This window comes from Prionailurus viverrinus, chromosome D2 (assembly GCF_022837055.1).
Source record: "Prionailurus viverrinus isolate Anna chromosome D2, UM_Priviv_1.0, whole genome shotgun sequence".
Classification (NCBI taxonomy): domain Eukaryota; kingdom Metazoa; phylum Chordata; class Mammalia; order Carnivora; family Felidae; genus Prionailurus; species Prionailurus viverrinus.
Window position 1 is genome coordinate 47,474,935 of NC_062571.1, and position 22,787 is coordinate 47,497,721.

The following is a 22,787-nucleotide window of genomic DNA, read 5'->3' on the forward strand; positions in this document are numbered from 1 at the left end:
GTTGATGGGTTTGGCTATAAGAAACCCTTGTGGAGATGGGGATTTCTGTATCTTGGCTGTATCAATGTCAATATCCTGGTTGCCATATTGTACTGTAGTTTTGCAAGATGTTATAATCGGGAGAAATTGGGTTAAGGGTACAAACTGATACAAGGGATCTCTATCACTTCTTAGAAATACATATTAACCTACAATTACCTCAAGATAATTTTTGTGAAGTTAAACCATGATCATATATGTCTCAGTCAATCTGCTATAACAAAACACAATAGACTGGGTGGCTTAGAAATAAACATTTACTTCTCACAAGAGCAAGGCGCTGGTAGACTTGGTGTCTGGTAAGAACTCTCTTCCTAGTTTGGAGATGTTTTCTCTTAATAGCCTCACATGGCAGAGAACAAAGAGAGAGCAAGCAGGCTCTTACGGGGTCTCTTCTTATAAGGGCACTAATCCCATTGGTGAGGGCTCCACTCTCATGATATAATCACTTCCCACAGGCCCCACCTCCTAACACCATCATATTAGGAGCTAGGATTTCAACACATGAATTTGGGGGAACACCGATATTGAGCCCATAACAATGTTCATCCATTTCTTAAACTCCAGTAATCAACTTTAACACCAATCTGATTGAGAAAATGCCAACTGCTCAGAAAGTGAAAGGTGGGGGAGAGCACCTGGGTGGTTTAGTCAGTTAAGGGTCTGGCTCTTGATTTGGGCTCAGGTCATGATCTCGGGTTCAAGCCCCACTTTGGGCTCTGTGCTGAGAGTGCAGAGCCTGCTTGGGATTCTCTTATTCCCCCTCTCTCTCATCCTCTCCCCAACTTGTACTGTCTCTGTCGCTCTCTCTCAAAATAAATAAATCAACTAAAAAAATTTTTAAAAAAGAAAGTAAAAGAGAATCTGAAAGCATTCCTTTAACCTTCTATGTAGCAAAAAGCTACAGATGTTTGAACTTAGCAACAATATTTCTCTGCTGACAAATTTCTTTAGCCAACAGACATTTACAACATAGCTAGCAGCCACGTTAAGCACTCTCCTAAGTGTAAGAAATAGAACAATGGAGATTTAAAAGCCTCATCAAGAAATCAGAGAGCTGCATGGTATTTGCACCAATAGGAGAGTGCGCCTAGTACTCAAAACACACAGAAAGAACTCAGCCAACCTGAGGAGGTCACAAGGAGCTTCAAAGAGGGCTGGAGCTCTGTGCTGAGTCCTATCTAAAATAACACAGAAGGGGCGCCTGGGTGGCCCAGTCGATTAAGTGTCTAACTCCGTTTCAGCTCAGGTCATGATCTCACAGTTCGTGAGATCGAGCCCCGTGTCAGGCTCTATGTTAACAGTGCAGAGCCTGCTTGGGATTCTCTCTCTCCCTGCCTCTCTGCCCTTCCCCAACTTGTGTGCGTGCTCTCTCTCTCTCTCTCTCTCTCTCTCTCTCAAAATAAATAAATAAACATTAAAAGGTAAATAAATGAAATAGCATAGAATATGCAAAATACATAGAAAGAATAAAAATACAGGGAGAGAGTGACAAAACTTTATCATATCAATGTAAGTGGCTTAACAGTACCTTATCATTGGCTACTCAAAATGTTTCTGTTTCCTTTCACAAGTGACTGTGATGGGGACTCACAAACCAAAACCCTGATGTACCTCTCATATTAGGTTTTTAAGATTAAGTTCCTAGAAGTGGAATTTCTGGGTCAACAGGAAAGTACCTCTGTAAAGCCCCTGGCACCTGGAAGAAGCAGTTAGGTAAGTGCCCAAAAGGCAGGCAAGCTGGGGGAGGTGGGGGGCTGGCCTCCACAGTGAGCTGGAGAGACGAGGAGGGAGAATGGGATGGAATCAGACATCTCAGGTTCCTTTCAGCTCTGTCCTTCCTGCCCCCCTTTCCTCCCACCCCACCCCCTCACCGCCCCGGGGAGTCCAGTCAGCACTTTTGCCCAAGCTAGCTTGAGTATGCTTCTGTTCATGGCAACTTAGAAGCCTGGACTAAAAGTACAATAAGTAGAAAACATAGTAGGGCTAGGCTGCAAGGTGAAAGGAACACCTGCCCTAATATTTAAGGGAGCAGGAAGGTGGGTAGGGTCAAGGAAGAGTCTCCTACAGAGGGAGACAGGAGCCAACCACAGAAGCAGAGGAAGACGGAAGTGAGAGTTCTAGAAGCCAAGAGAGGAGATGTAAGAAAGATTCTTTAATAGCATCAGGTGCTGCTGGAAAACATCCATTGGGTTTTCCTACTAGGAAGCTACTGGAAAAGTCTTGGGGGGAAAGCCAATTCAGTAGGATGGTGGAGGCCGAGCCAGATTACGGGGGTCGATGAGTTCAGTGGTATGTGAGGAGTCTGGGACAGAAGCAGAGGAAACCCTCTCCCACAACTAGAATCAAAACTGCCTTTGAAGTTTTGAGAGACACCTGTGTCTCAGATGCATGGGCTTTGCAGGTTCAAATGGTAGAGAACTCGGTTGAGTGGTTGGAGGTAGGGGCTTGGGTCTCTGTTTAAGCAATGAAGCTCTGAGAGCTGGAGCAGAGGTCACAGACCAGGATTCATGACAGGCCACAGGATGGGCCAGAACACAGAGAACATATGGCCAGTCCTGGATTTGCATGCAGTTGAGCAAGCTGCTCGGGGATTCTGCCGTATAGCCATTTCTGGCACAAGAGGGTAGCAAATGATGTGGCCCTGTTGCCAGGCACGCAGACACGGGGCAGGTGGACACAGCATCTGCCTCGAGGGGATTTCCAAAGGCGCAGGACCCTGGACCACAGAGGCAAGGGCAATTTAGCTTCAGTCTCGTTCTTGGTTGGAGAGACAAACTGTCACACTGAAGTGTCTGCACCACTGGAGCAGAGCAACGCCCTCCACGAACTCCCTCTTCATCGCAACCCTTTCCCTGGTTTCGAAACTGCAGGAATCAAGCAGGGACAAGGTCGTGGTAAGAATCTCCCCCAAGCATCCCCAGAAGCATACCGTAGACATCTGTGGCCCGTTCTGCCCCAGCAGGAGGCGAGGGGCTCCAAGAGGTCCAAGCTCTGGTTTCAGATCACAGCCTCTACCACGTGGCACAAAGGGGGCTCTCCACAGGCAGCCGGAGCTGCAGAATCATCAAACATCTGGCCAGCTGGAAGGCTCAGCTACACCGCCACGCACACAGGCCCCCTGGGCTGCGGACCCTGGCCGGCATGCCTCAGCTGCCTGTGTGGGGGTCCCCACGGGCCTAGGATCAATCGTGCCTGCTCTCTGTTATGTTCTTGGAGCTACAGGAACCTTAAAAAGTGTCACCTTGCAGGAGAAGAAAAGCTCAAAACACCTGAGTTTCCCTGGATCGGGCAGCCACCGGTACCCCAAGGTTCCAATTTTTTCCTCTGTTCCAAGCATTCCTTTTGCTGCATAAAGACAATCGCCCTGTTTTATCTACTCAAAACACTGAAACCATCTCCCCATGATTTTCTCTGCAAAGGTAAAACCCTGAGCCATTTCAGCCAGGGTCACAAAACACCTCCATCCAACACCACCTTTCCTCCTGGATGAGCCAGAGCAAAGCTGTGCCCTGCAGAACTGAGAGCAGCAACAATGTTTCAGCCAGCCATCCTTGGGCTGGAATGCCCGCCCAGCGTTGCTGTATCTTCTGACTTTCCCTTAACTTTTATGTAAACACTTCTCTAATTATAAACGTTGGCGCAAAGGTTTTAAAAAACTCAGACCGGGCCAAACAATGCTTGTCTGGAGGCTGAATCCAAGCGCTCAGATCCACATTCAACAAAACATCTGCACTTAACCAAATCTGGGATTAGCTTTTAAAACGCCACACATTACCTGCACACTCAAAATAATTCTCAAAACCTTGTTATGTTCCTCAAATCCGTTTGCAGTTTTGTCTTTTGCTGCTGGCCTTCCAAAGGCACCGATGTCATTTTTAGACGCCACTGCAAGCCACCATGCAGAAAATGTCTCCCTACCATCCCCAGCCCAGGCCTCCCCGAAGCAGATGGCAGGGCCGGCAGGCTGGAGTGACACTCACGCGGCGGGGAGGCCGAGACGGGGTGCACAGTGTACTTGTGCCAGCTCCCGCCCTCCCAGAAAACCAAGCCACCGCAGGGCAGGCCAGGCAGAGAGGCCCCAGTGAAAGGCAGGCGGCACCTGTTGCCAGGCAACCCTGAGGCCGGCTGGGGTGTGTGTGTGTGTGGGGGGGGGTGCTGTGAAGCCCGGTGACCCCAGCATTCCTCAGCACAGCGAAGGGACCACCTCTCGCCAGACCGCTGACTCTAGAAAGTCGATGTCAGTCCTCCACTCTCCCAGGGAAAATGCAGATGCCAAGATCTCAGGTCTAGGCAGCAAACTGTATGCTTCTGCTATTTTTTTTTTTTTTTAATCCAGTTTGTAGTATCATCTTGCTTGGTGAGAAATACCTGAGCAACAGCCCTGAGGGATTTTAACTCACTCCAGCATCTCACCAAGAGGCCTGACGATACTGGTTTTGTGCTGTGGGCGCACGGCCAGCTGAGCCGAGCCCCTGGAGGATGGAGGTCCCCCCGCACTCTCTGCAGCAGCCCTTCCATCCAGGAACAAAAGGGCAAAGGCCTGGGCTCAGGCGCCAGGGAGTTTCATCTGTACCCCTGACCTCGCCAATGCTGTGGCTGGGTTAAAAAAGCAAAATGCAAGGCTGCTGCTGCCGAAATCACAGGGAAAGAACACTGGAAACAGCTGCTCTGAGGCATTTTACATAGTGAGGATTCCAATTATGCTTTTCTGAAGGGACCTCATTCTCTGTGTTGACAAGTAAGCCCACGTCGGGCTCCGGCTTTTGTGTAGAGTTAGGTCGAGAGTGACCCTGATTTTCATAGCTACATGTGAATTATAAAATACTATTAATCATACAAAGCGTTTTAGACACACTGATTATGCTGCAAGGCATGGTGGGACCAAATGCTGCAAACTTTCCCAACATACCAAGTTTTGTTTTTTGTGCCATGTTGTCTAAATATGGTCCTCAGACCACTTGTACTGGGGAAACACCCTGGGCCCCAATAAAGTACAAATGTTTTGCTCACTTCCTAAATGCAATAATCGGATTCTCGGTGGGGAGCCCAGAACCAGGGTTACTAACAACCCCCCAGGAGATCTTTATGGATCTGATGATAAACAGGGCTCCCGCTGTTACAGCTGCCAGTGACCTACCTTAGGGATGCTCTGGATGTCTCTATACTTCTCCCCATCTTAGGGCCCAGGGCCCGGGTCATGGGGCAGCTCAGAGGAACATGGGGTAAATCAGTTGTTTACTACTTTGCTCTGTGTGGATTAAAGTTGCTTTCATCTCTTTGCTAACAAACAGGCATTCCCTGAATGAAAGGCTGAGGGAGAGAGCTGGGGATTATTTTGCTAGGAGAGGGTCATTAAATAAAAAGACAGCTACAAAGCCTGCCTAAGAAAAGGCAGGGAATGCAAAGAATCGCTGTTGGAGATCACACGATCTGAGAAAGAAAATGTTTGAAACCTAATGGCCTACCTGGGTGACACCTTCTAGTTTGCAAATAACGATCACAATCATGATTATATTTTTCCTAAGAGAGCAAGTGCCTCCATCCACTGCTTTTAACTGGCTATTGAAAGAGGTGGGTTTAGATCCAAGTGCCTGCCCCCTCATTGGGCAAGATCTCCTTCCATCACATCTGTTAGTTAACTAAAGGTGATGGGAGGCCCCCAAGGCGCACACATGTCCCTAGATCTGTTTGGCAAGGTGATTTATCATCAGTAAATGTCATGCTTTCACAAAATGTCACCTTTCACAATTTCCTGATCACCTTTTGACATTAATCAGTTTTTCACTGACCAAAGGCTCTAAGAACTCACAAAGTACATTCTTTCATTGCTTTTGGCCATAATCCTCATCTACTTTGTGATAATAATTTCTGTGAACCTTCCTTACTCCAAGTAAGGCAAGGTGTCTCAACCTCAGCATTCTTGACATTTGGGGCCAGATAATTCCTTGCTGTTGGAGCTGACTGGTGCATTGCTACAATGTTTAGCAGCCTCCCTGGCCTCTTCCCAACAGATGCCAGTAACATCAAAATGCTAGTTGTGGCAACCAAAAATGTATCCAGACATTGGCAAATAGGCCCTGGAGGGGCAAAATCACCTCCTGCTGAGAATCACCACTCCGAGGTTCAAACCTGAGCGCATCAGAATCACCCAGAGGTCTTATGAAAACCCTGATTGCTGGGCACCACCCCTAGTGTTTCCGACCCTGTAAGTGAGGGTAAAGCCCAACAGTGTGCATTTGTATCAGGCTCCCAGGGAATGCTGATGCTGATGCTGCTGGTCTGGGACCAGCCAGGGCTGTATGCTGGGATCACCTGGAGAGCTTTAACCAAGTCCCAGCTCAATCAGAATCTCTAGAGATGCGGTTCAGGCATCAGTGCTTTTAAAGGTTCCCAGGGGGCTCTGATGTAGGCTGAAAATCATTTGCTTAAGGTTTTCAGACTGTTTCCAGAATCCCCAACTCCGTATGAAACCTGAGATAAACTCTGTCACAGTAGGTGCACATTTCTTTTTTTTTTTTTTTTGAATTTTTTTTTTTCAACGTTTATTTTTATTTTTGGGACAGAGAGAGACAGAGCATGAACGGGGGAGGGGCAGAGAGAGAGGGAGACACAGAATTGGAAACTGGCTCCAGGCTCTGAGCCATCAGCCCAGAGCCTGACGCGGGGCTCGAACTTCCGGACCGGGAGATCGTGACCTGGCTGAAGTCGGACGCCCAACCGACTGCGCCACCCAGGCGCCCCTTCATTTTTTTTTTTAACGTTTATTTATTTTTGAGACAGAGAGAGATAGAGCATGAACAGGGGAGGGGCAGAGAGAGAGGGAGACACAGAATCTGAAACAGGCTCCAGGCTCTGAGCTGTCAGCCCGATGCGGGGCTCGAACCCACGGACCGTGAGATCATGACCTGAGCCGAAGTCGGACGCTTAACCGACCAAGCCACCCAGGCGCCCCTGCACATTTCATTTTTTACATTGCAGTAGGAATTCTGGAGCCAAAACAAAACGAACAAGCCCAAATTATACAGACTGGGCCTTTCACCTCTGCTCTTTCAAAACCCACGGGCTGATACCACCGGGCATTCCCACTCCACTCTTTAGTAAATTTAGGATAAGAAAACAACTTGACATCACAGCACAACTAAGACTTCAGGCTCCTTTTGTTAGCTAAAGTGCAATAAGAAGTTACTCAAGTAAGAGGGAGGAAAGGTATCAGCCGCAGGGAGGAGGGGAAGAGACCAAAGCAGGGAAGGAATGAGGTTTGTTTTGCAGAACTAACAGGTCCAGCCAAGGAGATGCCCAGCTAGGTGTTTCCACCTGAGAGCCCCTTTCTAGATGTGTCTCTCCTGACACATCTAATGTGAGCCAATCTGAGCCCGACTGGAGCTGAGGACCTGCACAGAAGCCCCAGTGGCTGACCTGAAGTCACCTTTAGCTCTTTATACTAACATCTCCTCCTCTGGGGGGAGTTTTCTGCCATGTTTTGAACATACAATGTATGCTCTAGCAGGTTGACACGGTAGGCCTGCACAATTGAACCAAAAGCGCCTATACAAACTCCCCGTCCCCGCCCCCTAAGGCACTGAATAAAAGCTTCCCTTACTAACCCCACAGGGAGACAGTGCTTTAAGAGCTAGCTCCCTGTCTCCTTACTTGCCACAAGTAATAAAAAGTCCTTTGCTTTCAGTATTTCCTTGGGTTGTGTTCAATTTGGTGTACCCCAAGTGGTGACCCCCCCCCCAAGTTTGGTTACACTTTCCTCCCATTCTACTCCTTTCCTATTATCTAAAAGCGAGGTGCATCTTATAATAAAGAAATATGCCAGGTCTACCTTCAAAAAATGCCCAGGTCTCTTTCTTTTTCTCAAAGGATGAATCTTCAGACGCTTTGAGGGAAATCACTGTAAGGCAAAAAAAGAAATGAGACAGCATGAAGTACAGTACGCTATGGCCCCAGCCCACACGGTAACCCAAAATGATGCCATACGGTATGTAGGGCACTCACCTTTATGAAGTAATTTTTCCATTTGCAAAACCACATTTGATTATCACAACTCACACATTAAAAAGAGGTGCAATGACTCAACAACAATGGAGGCACCAGTGGGGGGGAATCAGATTGCCCTTGTCTAAAAGCCAATAAATGGCAAAGCTGGGACTGGGTATGGCAGAAGTCCACTTGCCCCACATACTAGCAAAATGAAGAGTTTCCCGGTAGGAATTCCAAGAACTGAAATCATTTTAGTGGGCACCTTTCTGGTTTGGTTTTTTTTTTTTAATTTTTTAAATGCTTATTTTTGAGAGAGAGAGAGAGACAGAGAGAGAGAGAATGAGTGGGGAAAGGGCAGAGAGAGAGGCAGACACAGAATCCGAAGCAGGCATCAGGCTCTGAGGTGTCAGCACAGAGCCTAATGTGGGACTCAAACCCACAAACACTGAGATCATGACCTGAGCTGAAGCTGGATGCTTAGCTGATGGAGCCACCCAGGAGCCCCTAGCGGACATCTTTCTAAAGTATAGTTGGGATGAGCATGGGGTGTTGTATGCAAGCCAATTTGACAATAAATTATATTTTAAAAAATTATTTAAAAAAAAAAAAGTATAGTGCACTTGCCTGGGTACCACTAGATAGAGGAGCCTGAAGTCATCTGATGACTCAGGGTCTGTGCTCTGAGCACCATTCCATGCGAGACAGTCTCACACACACACTTTGTCTCCACTTTTCAGGGATTCTGTTTCCTCTGTAGAGTTGTGGAATGGTGTTCAGTGACTGACTGACATCTCATTTACTGAATGCCTACCATGTGCCAAGCATCTTGCTGCTCTTGTGGCTACATGTTATCATATTTAACTTAATTCCCCCCAGAGGGCCTGGAAGATAAATATCATTTCAAAATGATTTTGTACAGTTTTAGTCAGTGGGTGATCAGCGAACTTACCGCGCCTGCTTTCAGCAATCAGGGAAACAGAATTGAGCGACACAGCGTAAATCTGTGAGCATTACACTAAAGAGGTGGGAGCTATGGAAAGGTTCCATGCATAACAGTAATATAATTATAGGATAAAATTATAAAAATTAACCTGACAAAAACGCCCAAAACATCAAGGAATGAGATTATTGTCTGATAGAATTTTCTGGAACGATGGAGATGTTTTATGCCCATTCTGTACATGTAGTAGCCACTGGCCACCTGTGGATACTGAGAATGTGACATGTGGCTAGTCCACATGAGCCTGAGGAATTCAGTTTTTAATTTAAATTTAAATTTGAGTTAAAAAAATGTTTTTTAAGTTTATTTATTTTGAGAGAAAGAACGAGAGCGTGCACCGAGCGGGGGAGGAGCAGAGGGTGAGGGAGAAAGAGAATCCCAAGCAGGTTCCAAAAAGCACTGTCAGCACAGAGCCTGACTTGGAGCTCCATTTTCACGAACTGTGAGATCATGACCTGAGCGAGATGAAGATTGGATGCTTAGCCAACTGAGCCACCCAGGTGCCCTTTAAATTTAAATTTAAATTTAAATAGCCACCTGTGGTCAGTGGCTATCACACATCTGGGACCTGAATAGAAAGATAAAGGAGGTTGGATTGGAGATTGAATTAGTATGAGAGGCAAGGCTTATGGCAGAGATCCTCTGAAACTTTACCTCTATTTACTACTCCCCCCTCAAAAAAACCTTATGTTGTCATGAATTTCAATCTGAATTTTCCATCTTTTTACTTCCCTAGGCCTTGTACTGGGTATTTCCTACTGACCCATTTTGAAAATCACCAACCCCCTTCATCAGTGTCTAACCTGCTATTAAGCCCATATATTAATTCTTTTTTTTTTTTTTTGAGACAGAGAGAGAGGAAGAGAGCACACTTGTGAGCAAGTGCAAAATGGGGAAGGGGTGGAGGGAGAGGGAGAAAGAGAATCTTAAGCAGACTCCATGCCCAGCACCGAGCTCTATCTCACGACCATGAGATCATGACCTGAGCCAAAGTCAAGAGTCAAATACTTAACCAACTGAGCCACTCAGACACCCCTATTAATTATTTTTTACATTTAATTAATTTAATTCATTTTTATACATCCCAGCTCTCAGATGAATTTCTCCAGCTTGTCACCTAATTTCTCAACCATATCAATCATATTATGTCAATGCACATGCCTGATAACTTTTATATCTGCATCACCCATAGACTTGTTTCCATTATCTGTTTTTGCTTTTGATCCTGTCTGCTTGCTTCCTAAGCATCCTGATGGATACTGTCTACATAGCTTCTCTTAACTAGTGCTGCTTAAGTATGGTTGAATTCCTTCAAGAGTTAAGTGTCTCCAACAATTGGGGTCACTAACTTCTCTACGCTCTATTTATCTAGGTAGTCCTTCAGAGAACAATTAGGATAGCTGAAAGATACATGTGCACATATAATTATGTAATCCAAATGTATTGATTAAATATAAACATGTAATTGGGATAGCTGAAATGCAAATTATTTTTCAGCTTTCTAATTTTTCTCAGAAGGCAGGCTTTAGTCTGCTATAAGCTGGGTCTGTCACAACTCAAGAACTCTCCCTTTAGAACCTAAACTCCTTAAAACCAGAAACTGGATCTTCTACCTCTATATCCCCATCATTGGCAGACTGCCTGGCAGCTGGTAAGTGCCTAGCAAATAGATGGAAAATCCATTTTTTTCTGACTGCCTCGAAAAGTAAGCAGTCTGGCCCTCCAGCAATGAACTCTTAGTGCATACCTGGTCTTGCCCATGGTATTAGAGAAGTCCCATAATTTGTCCATCATCATTCCTGCTTAATTTCCCCACTCACAGCTGACTTCCAGAGCAATCAGTCAGATTCTTCCCCCAAGAATTTAAGCTAAGAAATATAAGATATATGGTTGTTGAGAGCGTTGGGGCTAAAAGAGCCTGTGGACTTTTGGGTAGCGGCCATGTTGGAAACAGAGGCAACTGGAATGGAGCAGAGGGCAAAACCCACAAGAGGAAACTGGAGGTCAGAGGGCTCATAGGGCTGAGGACATGGTGCTGCTGGAGCACTAGGTCCCAAGAGGGCTTATGGAATATGGTTGCTATCCTTGCATTTTATGAGCTCCATAGCCCTAAACTATCCCTACCTTCCTTCTGAATTAGCTTGAATGGGCTTTCATAGCTTCAACTAATTGAGCCCAGGCTAGAATAAGCATAAAGAGACCCAACGGAGACAATACAGAAAGGAAAAACAGATTATCTCCAAGCAGCTGAGTTTTTAGGGAGATCGAAGATGCCCCTCATCATCCAGAGCCTTACCACTCCAAATATGATCAACAGACCAGCAGTACAGTGTCACCTGGGGGCTTGGAAGAAGTGCAGAATCACAGGGTCCGCAATCCAGACCTACTGGATCAGAATCTGCTTTTAAACCAGATACCCTCGGTCAGTCATATGCACTGTTTGAGATGCACTGATACACCCCAGGTTGAAAAAAATTAGTTGCCATTTTCTGGTTGTGTAACCTTGGGCGAGTTGCTTGGTTGCCCAGTGCCTTGGTTTCACAAATAGGGATGGTAAGTGCCCACTCTTAAGGGAGGCGTGAGAGTTTAATGGGTTAATATATGAAGTGTGCCTGAGACCTAGTGAGCCATATTTATCCACAATGTTTTGCTCCATAAGAAAAGGGATTTTGTCTATTTTATTATTTTATTCACTGTTCCAATTCCTGCACCTAAGTCCAGCATGGTCCTTTGCTGTCAGCCCTTTGTTTCAGTGTGTGCATCTTCAATCATCCAAATGGTCCACAAGAAAGGGTTCCTTGTCCTTGTTGTTAAATGTCTACAGCTCAAAAGGGCTGCCACTAGCAAAAGCCGGTGTCTTCATATCAGTTGATTCACTTTTCATTTTTTTCTTTTCAGAAATTGTAGTCACTAACTTGATGTGGTCACTAACAACGCTTTGCCTCATTTGGGATAAAAGATAACAAGGTCTCCCTAACCAATTTACAGAGACATGCATTGAAAGAGCCAAAAAACAGATGCTGAGCTATCAGGGCTCTAAGCAAAGAATTAATAGATGTTCCTCACTTTCCCCCAGTGCAACTGTTTTATGGGAAGATGCGGCAACTTTGTTTGCATATGATGATCAGCAACTCTGGTCATAACTTTATCTGTTCCTACGAGAAAGAAAACTCTTGGGGTGCCTGGGTGGCTCAGTCTTGATATCAGCTCAGGTCAGGATCTTATGGTTGGGCTCGGCACTGGGCATGGGATTCTCTCTGCGTGGGATTCTCCCTCCCTCTCCCTCTGCACTCCCACTTCAAAAATAATTGAATAAAGAAATAAATACAAGAACTAAACTTACACATTAAAAAAAAAAGAAGAAAAATCTTCACATGGCCTCTTCTGGAGCTTCAGAAATCTTCCCGGGCTTTTGCCATTAACTGTCTGGTTTCAGCCGCTAATCCCATGTTATCTCAAAGTGAATTTGATACATTGTCAAGCCATGCGGCTGAGTCCCCACGCTGTAAGGAAACACTCTGTGGGACAAGGCCAGGCCGACAGAAGGGCTTTGTAATGGACCAGCAGTGGATCGGCTGACTATTGGCACCCCCCCTTCACGCCACAGCTGCACCTGCGGGTCAGAAATTTATAGGGGCCACCCTGGACACACTGAGTGGAAGAGGCCACTGCGGGGTAGATACGGAGGAGGATAAAATGCTTCAAGGAAACATTTTGCTTGACCAAGGAAAGAGTGGCAAATTTTCCAACCCCAGATTGCTCGTGTTGATCGAAGACTTTCAGAAATAAAATGCAAATTTCTTGATCACAGAGCATTCGTAACGGTTTCCGAGGAACTTAGCCATCAGAAGGCTAATCTTTCAAACAAGATTCAGTGAATCTATCACTATCAACTGCATTTGCCTTACCTGGTGACCCAGCTGGACTCTCAGACAATTGGGGAGAAGGCAACAAGGAGCCTTTCGTACCCAGAATGCTGGTTCTTCCTAAGCATCAGCTCAGCGGAGCTGAAAGTCCTTACCTTCTGACAACTACCTATGATTGGGGGAGTTCCCAGCCTAATCCCTCAAAGGTTAGGAATTCACATGCACTCAGTCAGCCTTTTAACCAATGGGCTGTCTTGTAGGGTCATGATGGGGTGGGGTGGGGGGTGCTTATGCTCTGTGCTGGGATTCCAAGGTTGGGATAGCACGTCTGTCGCTTCCCTAAAGGGACCCTGTTCCTGCAGTAACCCTGCCTGACCCTCCCTCCACTCCCACATCCACTCACTTCCTACTCTCTAGGCAAGGGGGTTTGACAGGAGCCCCCGATCCTGGGGAGCTTGTGACACACTGCCCCTCTCTGGGTGAGAGGAATATGGTCAAAGTCCCACTCAAGGTAGCCTCTGTTTTGCCACATGCTCTGAGACTGGGCTCTTAGCAAACAGCTAATGAAGGGGTGGGCAGCGTGCATCCCCTTGGGAAGTTCTCATTACCCCAACTGCTGGGAGTGCAGCGAACCCTGCTTCCTGGGGAGCCCGCCTGTGGCCACTCATGTGCATTCTCCTCTTTCATCCTACCTGCACGGACCACCTCCACCCATGAGGTGTGGGTCCCAGGGCCCCCATGCTGGGCCGGGGAGACGGTGCCGAGGAAGGTAGCGCAATGGACCAAAAAAAGCAAAAGGAAGTCCAATTAGGTCTCAGCACCAAACCGCTTTTCTCGGTACAGCTTTATCTGGAATAAAGTGGGCATTTTGATTTCTGTCCGACTCCCAGGCCCGTTTACAGTCGGTTTGGGCTCCCAGTGGAGAAAAGGAGTAAAGAGGGCTCAAAGCCAAGTCATCAACTGACCTACTGACGGCTTTATAATTTCCTTGGGACCCTGGTGCCCAGTGGGAAGAGCTTGTTTGACTTTCTGGTGAGGGGCTGGCCCAGATGACAGAGCCGCAGACTGTCTGGGGGCCTCTGCCCAAGACAGCAGAATCAGATGAAATCTAAAAAGGGGCAAGTTGTGAGACTCACTGGATCTCGGCCCCTCTGGGAAGAACTGGCTGAAAGTGGCTACAGGATCAAACGGTCTAGAAGAATGTGGCGCAGAGGCACCAAGACAAACTGATCCTATCGGCTTTGTGTCTGGAAAAAGCAGGCTGGGAAGAAAGAATCTCAGTCAAGCCCCCTGTGATGAGACCCGTGGGGAAACCGTCACTCAAAGAGGTGTGAAAACTGAGAGCCTTGATTCCTAACTTGGACAGAATGTCCTGCCAACTCCCCTGGGAAAGGCATGTTTCACAGGTTGTAGCAGACTGTGTCCCCTGAGTTTATGCCAAGACCCTGTGACAATGGCCTTCAGGCTGAGGCGCCTCCCACCTCCCTCTCTGGTCTCCCGTTCGCCGATAATACTGGCATCCTTATCTGGACCTGCATTAAGGCCTGACCCCATCATCTGTAGAACAGGTGGCTGAGAATTTTTAGGGGCCTTGGAAAGGCTCTCTTTCTTCCCAAACTCTTTCTCATCTGCTCATTTGTGTCCCCAGCTCCTCTAACAAAGGATCCTACAATTGAAGGAGCTTAAATTGCAATCGTGGGTTACATCCAAAGGAAGGTGCACAGCACATTTCTGATACAGAAAGCCCTCCAGAATGCAGTACTGATGCAGAGGAGAGTACAGAGGGTCCTGGCACAGCCAGAGGACTGAGGAGGCTTCAGGGAGCATACAGCAAGGACATGGAAAGACCAGCCTGAGCTCAAGAGACACACTGTCGCCTTTCTACTTTCACTGCAGGACATGCTGGGCCTCCTCCCAGTATTCTCCTCCCAGGTTACACCGATTTTAATCACAGAGGGTGTTACCTTCATTGAGTGCCCAAAGACCAAGATTTCTAAGACTTTTAGTGGGCAGTAGAATTAACTGGGGCTCTTGCTAAAATGAACATTCCCAGGCATCACCCCTGGGCTTCCGACTGGAGAAATCTAGGGAGGGCTTGGGAATGTGCACGATGAGGGAGTGCATCGTTCAGAAAATCCTGAGTCTGGAGGTCCCGGGACTCCACTTAGAGAAGCCTGCCTGCCTCACCCACTCGTAGTAGAGAGGCGGGCACAGAGTTCAAGGAGATGTGGGAGAGGGGAGTCAACTGATGAGGAGACGGACCCTGGGCTTCAATCTCTCCTCTAGTCCAGGGCAGGGTCCAGAGCTTGAAAACTGAGACAATGCCTCTGTGTTTAATCCAGGGAAAACAAAATAACTGCAAAAACTAAGGAGTAAGCCCATCGCATGAGTGTTGTTTACAAAAACTCCAAAAGGCCCCTTTATTTTTTTAATTTTTTTTAAATATGAAATTTATTGTCAAATTGGTTTCTATACAACACCCCGTGCTCATCCTAACAGGTGCCCTCTTCACAGCATGTCTCAGAGCAAAAGAACACAGTTTTCAAGAAAGTTACTTTCTAAAGGGCAGACCATCTATAACGATTGATGTAGGTCTCCCCACGTGGCTGACTCAAACTTGGAAAGTGGGGACAATCTGAGTCAGAGGAGACCTTCTTCCAATGATTACGCAGGGTTTCACGCCCTCCCTCCCTGCAGAATGTGTTCTCATTCATCTTGGTCATTATCTGCCACCCCTAGCTGACCGGAAGGTATATGGTGGCTGGGACTACATCTGTCTTCCTCACTTCCTAGAATCCTTCTTGGCCCGTTATACGTCACGGTCACTTTGAACGAACAAATGAATGCAATTAACATCACACCATGGTGGGTCAAGGCCTCCTCTAAAAGGAACTTGGTGCTGGGACCATGACATGGTCACATTCTGGAAGGCTGGGAAGAGAGGCCAGGGAGACACCTGCTCTACCCTGCCACCTCCCTTCATATGAAAGCAACAGGCCCCCAAGCCTGACTTCCCTGCGAAGTTCTGGCCTCGAAGTTATGTACTTTGAGCCTGCCGTGATTCATTCTATGGCCTCTGAGTTCTTAGTTTGGTATAGAATGAAGGCAGGAAGTCCCAAGACCTTAAGCAGAAGACGATTCTTCAGTCCACTGATGTTGAGAGGGGCAGCCATTTAAAGTTTTGGTCCCTGGCATGTAGACCTCACTGATTTGCACTCAGGGAGGTGGGGGGCAGGGAGGGAGCAGGAATCCAGACAGCAGATGCCTCTCTGCCTCAGTTTGCTTAGGCAGCCTCCTGCACAGATCAACAGGAGGGAAAAGGAGACCAGAAGAGGTTGGTGATATGAAGTACTCACAAGAGAAGATCCTTAAAGAAAATAAAGATGAGTCAACACTTTTGCTGTAAATTCGACAATGAATATACTCAGTTCACTACCCCTATTCAATGATGAGATGGTTTCCCAAGGAAAACCCTGTTAAGATGTAGCTGTGTGGCCACTATTTATAACTGGATCAGCGTTCTCAGGGAAGGCAACTGTAACCCCAGGGAGACACAGAGACTCTCTCTGTCTCTGCTCTCCGGAGTTGGCCGATTGCTTCACTTCCCCCCTGCGTCTCTAAGAGTTAGGCCAAAGGCAGTCTCTCTTGGGGCTCAGACAAAGCCATAAATGTGAATAAGACCTCTGAGTGACCTACAGGGAGCAGCTAATGAGAAACGGAAAAGCTCCGGTTTTGTCTTTTTCGAGCCACTCCTCTTTTGCATCCACTGTAGGACAAATTCCTAAAAACAAAGCAAACAAAGCAAAAGAGGAAACAAACAAACAAAAAAAACCATACTAAATAGACTTCCTATTAAACAGAGCAGTTGGAAAAGAAGGTTGCCTTCTGAAATGGAATCAGCTACAGAAGACAAAGACCGTGTGTATATCCCCAAACAATGGTTAGGAAATACTGACGCTTAGGGCCTGGTAACTGCCCCCTCCAGTTACGACTCCGGGTCAGGTCTATATATTTTCTTACTACCACCTCCCACTCCCTGTTGCCATTAATTAAAATGGCAGTTTACCCAAGAGCTTGGGTCACTCATTCATTCTTTCTTAAAAAAAAAAAAAAAAATCAGCACCGAGCCCTTCTGTGTACCATGTACAGTGTCAGGTGTGAGGGTGCATTTAAGAAGAACCTGGCAGGGTCCCTGGAGTCAAGGTCCCTGGCCAGGTCTACTGTGCCAAACTTGGCTCTTAACCACTGCCCACCTCCGGCCCTCACCAGCCACAAACGTGCATCCAATTTCATCAAGTTATCTGCAAATTCCTTTTCTCCCTTATCTAGCTTTGCTTAGCCTGTTTCGTCTCTTGACATGGATGGCCCATAGTGACCATAGCCCTCCTCGCCCTGTGGCCCAGTGGAATCCCGCGTCCTCTAGGTGACCTTCTCATTTCCTCCAAGCTCATATCCTGAGCTCTCTCCCTTACTCCCAAGCCAGCGTCACCCTCGTGTATGGCCCACTGACATTCCCTTTTTATTAGCTCTGTCCATAATATCGATCAGATCTGTGCACATGTCGACCTGTTTCCTTCTCTGGATTGTGAGGCTGGGGCCCTGAGAGGGTGGGGATCACTCCACCCATCCCTCTCTTTAAGGAAAGCACAGCGATAACAGGCTCATAAGCAGGGGCTTGATAGAGGTTTGTTTAAGTCTTCACTCTCTTCAACTCTTCCAAGACCATGGCAGTTGGGAGTGAGGGCAGGCACGCTGAAGTGTTTCAAGTGTAGTTTAAATTACACTCCCGTTGTCAATTTGTTCCCTTTGAGTATCTGGACCTGTTGACACTTTCAACATCATGATGTGTGCTTGCTTAATTAAGCAGTAGCACTAAATGTTTAGTAAATCTCATTCCCAATTATCTGTTCTCTGTCTCTGGAGAAAAAGGAATTATTTAATTTCTTCCACTGAAACTTGAAATATTGATTCCCTGTGGTTGTACTTTCAGATCCAATTATTAAATTCCCTCTAACATTTTGGGGTTAAATACTCAAATAAGAAATTATAATTTAATCTTTGCCCCCAAATACTTTTAGGGTAACAGAGTTTTCCATTTGCTTTGTTCACTCCCCACCTTTAAAGCTTATTTATATCATCTTAAGTCAAATAGCAATTTGGCTTATTAAAATATGTTATTTGGGGGTCAGACTGAACTACTGATTAAATTGCAGGAGACAGCCTTTGCAAATTGCTTCTATTATTAGCATTTTCACTGTTAATGAAGACACCTCCATCTGAAAGTATGCAGATTCATTTTGGCTCAGAAGACCAGTCTTCTGAGTCTGTGGGTGGCAGAGCTGGGCTGAAAAGCCATCGAGGATAACTTTTTATGAGGTCTGGGGAATCAAAGCTGCTGTCCCTTAAGAGAAGAAGCCTAAAATGAATGGCCACCTCACTGTCGCAAGCCTTGGAGATTCATGCCCACCGGTGTGAAGGGCCTTTGCAGGCTGATCCCGCAAACCGGCCGGTCTCAAAGCTCGGTCACCGTGAAGGACATACGGCACCCAGGTCTGCACTAGGGACTGCCCTTGACAGGAAGCCCCACAGACAGACCTTGGGCCTCATCTTGGAAATTCCCCTGTAGGCATCTGAAGAAAATCAGGCTTAGGAGCTACTCCAGCCTCTCATCCCTGCTCAGGGCCGTTCTCATGTCAAGAACTCTATCGTGTCTACACGTCCTGGGAGGGACCATACCAAATCAGCATGCAGGGAGGGCAAGTCGGGGGGCCACGGGGACATCGAGCTGGATGGAAAAGGCACAATGGCAGGGAGACCCTCAAAGTCTGGGAAGCAGAGGCAGCCTTGGGAAGCAGGGAGGTCAAAAGATTACTAAATAGAGCAGGGATGAAACACAAGTGCCTAGATGCAGGGACACAGGATAGAGGGGGTAAAGGGCATGTGGAGGGGCTATAGGGACCCTAACATCCCAGTAATGGGAAGACAGTGGACTTCGTTTATGAACTGTATGCCTGATGCACACAGCGAGTGACCAGTCGACACTGAGCGTGGAGAACAAACACAGGGTCGGGTACTTCTGTGCATCGACAGGGACAGAATAAAGTGAACTTCTTCAGAAAGTATCATTATTTGAAAAAAAAAAAAAAACAAAACAATATCACAACTAGCCACACATTACTCTGCATTGATTTTTGTCCCCTAAAATATCAAATCTTCACCTCATTTCAAAAGTGATTTTGGAATTTCCACTAAAAAGAATAGCTTGTCTCAGTCTCTAGGGATGTATTATGCTCTCCGTTTTTAGGACAGAAATATTCATATTAAACTGATGGACCCGACTCCTTAAAAAGCAAAATTATCAGTTATTTCTTTTGACCTAAGGGCATTGAGAATCAAGAATGCTGGAAAATCTCTGCCCTGGTATATCTAGTCAGAAAACTCTGAACACCCCAATAAATCACCCCCTTCGAGAAACACCTCACTGGGCCTCTTCATCTCCCTCCTGGGAAGTACCCCCAAACCTCTGATCATACTCCTTTATTTCCATCCTGATTGCCTTGTTCTGTCGACTGCACCCTTCCTACATCTCCATATGACTCCTGGGTACAGGGCCCTCGGGACTCCACCCCTGCTGTCCCTGGGGTCGGGCAGGACCTAACGCTGCTATTGACCTCGTCGTATCCCACCTACTCATGAAGAATGAGAGAGAAGATACTACCTAGAGATCACTGTCATTGGAGCGGAAGACACAAGGCTCGCTGGGCCCCTGGGGATCAAGGTGAATATACTGGTCCCCACCTAGGACCCTGTGCTCCTCTGGATTTCCCACAGACTGACCTTCTGGCCTCCTGACAAAAAGCTGCTGTGCCTTCATCCTGTGATGCTGCCCTTCCACTAAGGACATTTTGCCTTTCCCAGGTGGCCAACGGGCTGGCCTGGAGGAGCCCGGACCAACAACACCAAGCCAAGCTAGCTCCTTCCCTTGCCCCAAATGTTGGTGTTTTCTGGAGCTCTACCCCCACCCCTGCCTTTTGGGATGCTCATCTACCCCCACGGTTACAGCTTCCTGACTCGGATGTCACTTGCCCGATCAGATAGGAGCTTTGGCTCCACATGCCTGTGTCCCTAGGGGGCATCGGTGCAGGGTGGCCTCCAGGCATCTGGCTCTCCATCCTGAACGTCCCCCGTGGACTAGCTGCGGGCACCACCCTGCTCACACTACTGAGTTAGACCTCTGGGGGCCAGCCACAAGCGCTCTCTTGCCCATACCCAGTCGATTACTAGAGACTTCTCTTCTGACCTCTTCATGACCCTCCATTCCTACCGCCGAATGTAGTAGGGACCCATGCCCTGAGGAGCCAACACAGGGATCTGTCAGAAGACTTAAATGCTTCGTGGGTTTTCCAAGGCCTAAAGCAGAGGACACCCCCTCCCCCGCCCCCAAAACCACCTGATGATAAAATCACCTAGGCTTCCTGTTAAATCTTCAAATTCCAACCCAGGCCTAGTAGACTGGAATCCCCTGGGCAGGTGCTGGGGAATCTTCATGTTAATAATGGCCCCGGTGATTCTAATCGTTAGGCAAGGTTGAGAAGAATAGCCTACAAAATCAAGTGCAAATTCTCTAATATTCAGTACAAACCCCTCCACCATCAGCACTGCCTGCCTCCCCTAGTTATTCCAAGGTTATCACCCCTACTCCGTCTCAGACTCCAGCTGTCCTGACCCACTGTTACAGGGTGCCCACACACTGAGATGCCACTTCCTCCCACTTCCTGCCCTGTGGAAATGGCGCTGCCTTCTCCCTCATCCTTAGAGGCTCTCCTATGTGTTGAAATTGTGCACACCTTGATCCTTGCACATACACTGTTACATATCTGCCCCCCTTACAGACAGATCCGCCCATGTTTCCCCAAGTTTCCAGCACAGCAGGATCCTGGCACAGAGCAGGTGCTCAGTAAAATGCCCACCGAGTGAAGGGATAAATGAGTTCACCCAACACCACTGAGCACCATAGTCAATGTGTTATTTTCCGACGCAATTTGTTCGCTAAGCCCAGCAAAGCTTCCTCAGCTAAACTGATCACATCTCTGGAGGCTGCCACTCATTTCCTTATCAGCTTTGCCTCTCTTCTCTAGTTTGAGTGGATCTTTCTGGAAATGAGGTTCCCAAAACGGACTGCTGTAGTCCCCATTAGTCTCACCAGGGCAGTACACACGACACAGCCGCCTTCCTCCCCAGGGACACCAGGCCAATTTGTACGTGGATGGAAAGAACACCGGCTGTTCGCGCTGCCATATCACATTGCAGACACACACCTGATTCACTGCCACCATCACCAAGGTCCCTTCACGACAGCCTCTCAGCCTCCCGGTGACTCTCCAACTGCGCCTGTGATACGTCTTCCCCAAATGTGTTGCTCTGCCATTTTCCAAGTTGACTCTTATTCTGTTATTCCCTGCCTGTATTTCTTACCTCTCTGGATTCATTTTTATTACGTTTCTACTCCTTGCTGACGTTAGAAAACATTTCCCAATTTTGTGTTTTCTGTAAAATTCATTGGGGTGATGTGTGCTCCTTTTTCAATGTCATTGATTAAACAGTTAAATGGAATCAAACCTAACATTGACCCTCCTGGTTTCCACTGGAAACTTCTCCAGAGGGTTCAAGGACATGTGTCACTTAGGACTTTTTGATCCGTTTTCTTTGCAGGAAGGGCTTCTTGCTCAGTGAGATGCTCATGTAGCCCAAGCAACTGAGTAATCTGCACAACATTCTCTACCTTTCTTTCTCCCTCTGTGTCATAAAAATAACGTCGATCATCTGGTATGACAATTTCTCTAAGATAAGCTGAGCGCGATTCACAGGGCATCATCTACAGGGTCACATATTTTCAATTTTCATTATAGTTTTCAATTTCATATAGTGCTGTGCTTCAATTTTCATTATTTGTCATATTGTGTTGTACCACACAGCACCAACAGCCCCGTAGTCAGGAGCCCCTTCCACAATCTCACATGTATGCGATTTGCAGATAACCCTTAATTTATTACGTCCCCTGTCTTCAAAATCCCCATTTTCCATCATGTTTTAATAATATGCATAGTTAAAACATAAAATGGCAAGTTATGCTTTGCCTCAAATTAATACAACTTACATTTCTTAGCCAGCTTACAGAGAAGTCTCCAGGAAAAAAAAATAAAGCCATGAAAAATTCATATGTTAGTGCAGATTTTTTTTCCAATAACTTGCTACTTACTTTTTTCGCCACGTTTACCTGCTCAAGGACTTACCCCAAATTTGGGGAAACAAAATACAGAGAACAAAGTAAAGCCAATAACACTGCAGATATTGGGGTAAGTTGGTTATTTGGTTCGGGCTTGGGATTTTTGTTTTAATTTTGTATGACATTTATAAAGCATTTTATGGGCACATAGATGATGAGCTGGACTTTATAAGGAACCACCATCCCAGGGATGCAGCACGGATGTGTCGGCTTACACACAGTTCCCTGAACCCCCTGTAACTCCATTCCTTCTTCTCCCCTTCAAAAGATCAAATCAAAGCATAAGGGATATGGACTGACAGATGATAATACTTGATTCCACTATCATAGATGTAAACAATTTAAAGATGCTAGACTTTGGGGCCTGGGTGGCTCAGTCAGTTAAGCGTCTGACTTCGGCTCAGGTCATGATCTCACGGTTCGTGAGTTCAAGCCCCGCACTGGGCTCTGTGCTGACAGCTCAGGGCCTGGAGCCTGCTTCTGATTCTGTGCCTCCCTCTCTATCTGCCCTCTTCCCCTCGTACTCTGTCTGTCTCTTTCTCTCTCTCTCACTCCCTCAAGAATAAATAAATATATATTTTTTAATTTAATTTTTTTTTTCAACGTT

At 46.8% G+C, this 22,787-nt stretch overlaps 1 protein-coding gene across 1 annotated transcript in view; it reads right to left on the bottom strand.

Annotated features, from left to right (window-relative positions):
* Positions 1-22,787, bottom strand: part of VSTM4 (V-set and transmembrane domain containing 4) — a 98,857-nt gene that overhangs the window by 59,270 nt on the left and 16,800 nt on the right. The window contains exon 3 of the mRNA XM_047826502.1: positions 7,871-7,939. Coding sequence (XP_047682458.1) covers positions 7,871-7,939 — 69 coding nt within the window. The remainder of the gene's footprint in view (positions 1-7,870; positions 7,940-22,787) is intronic.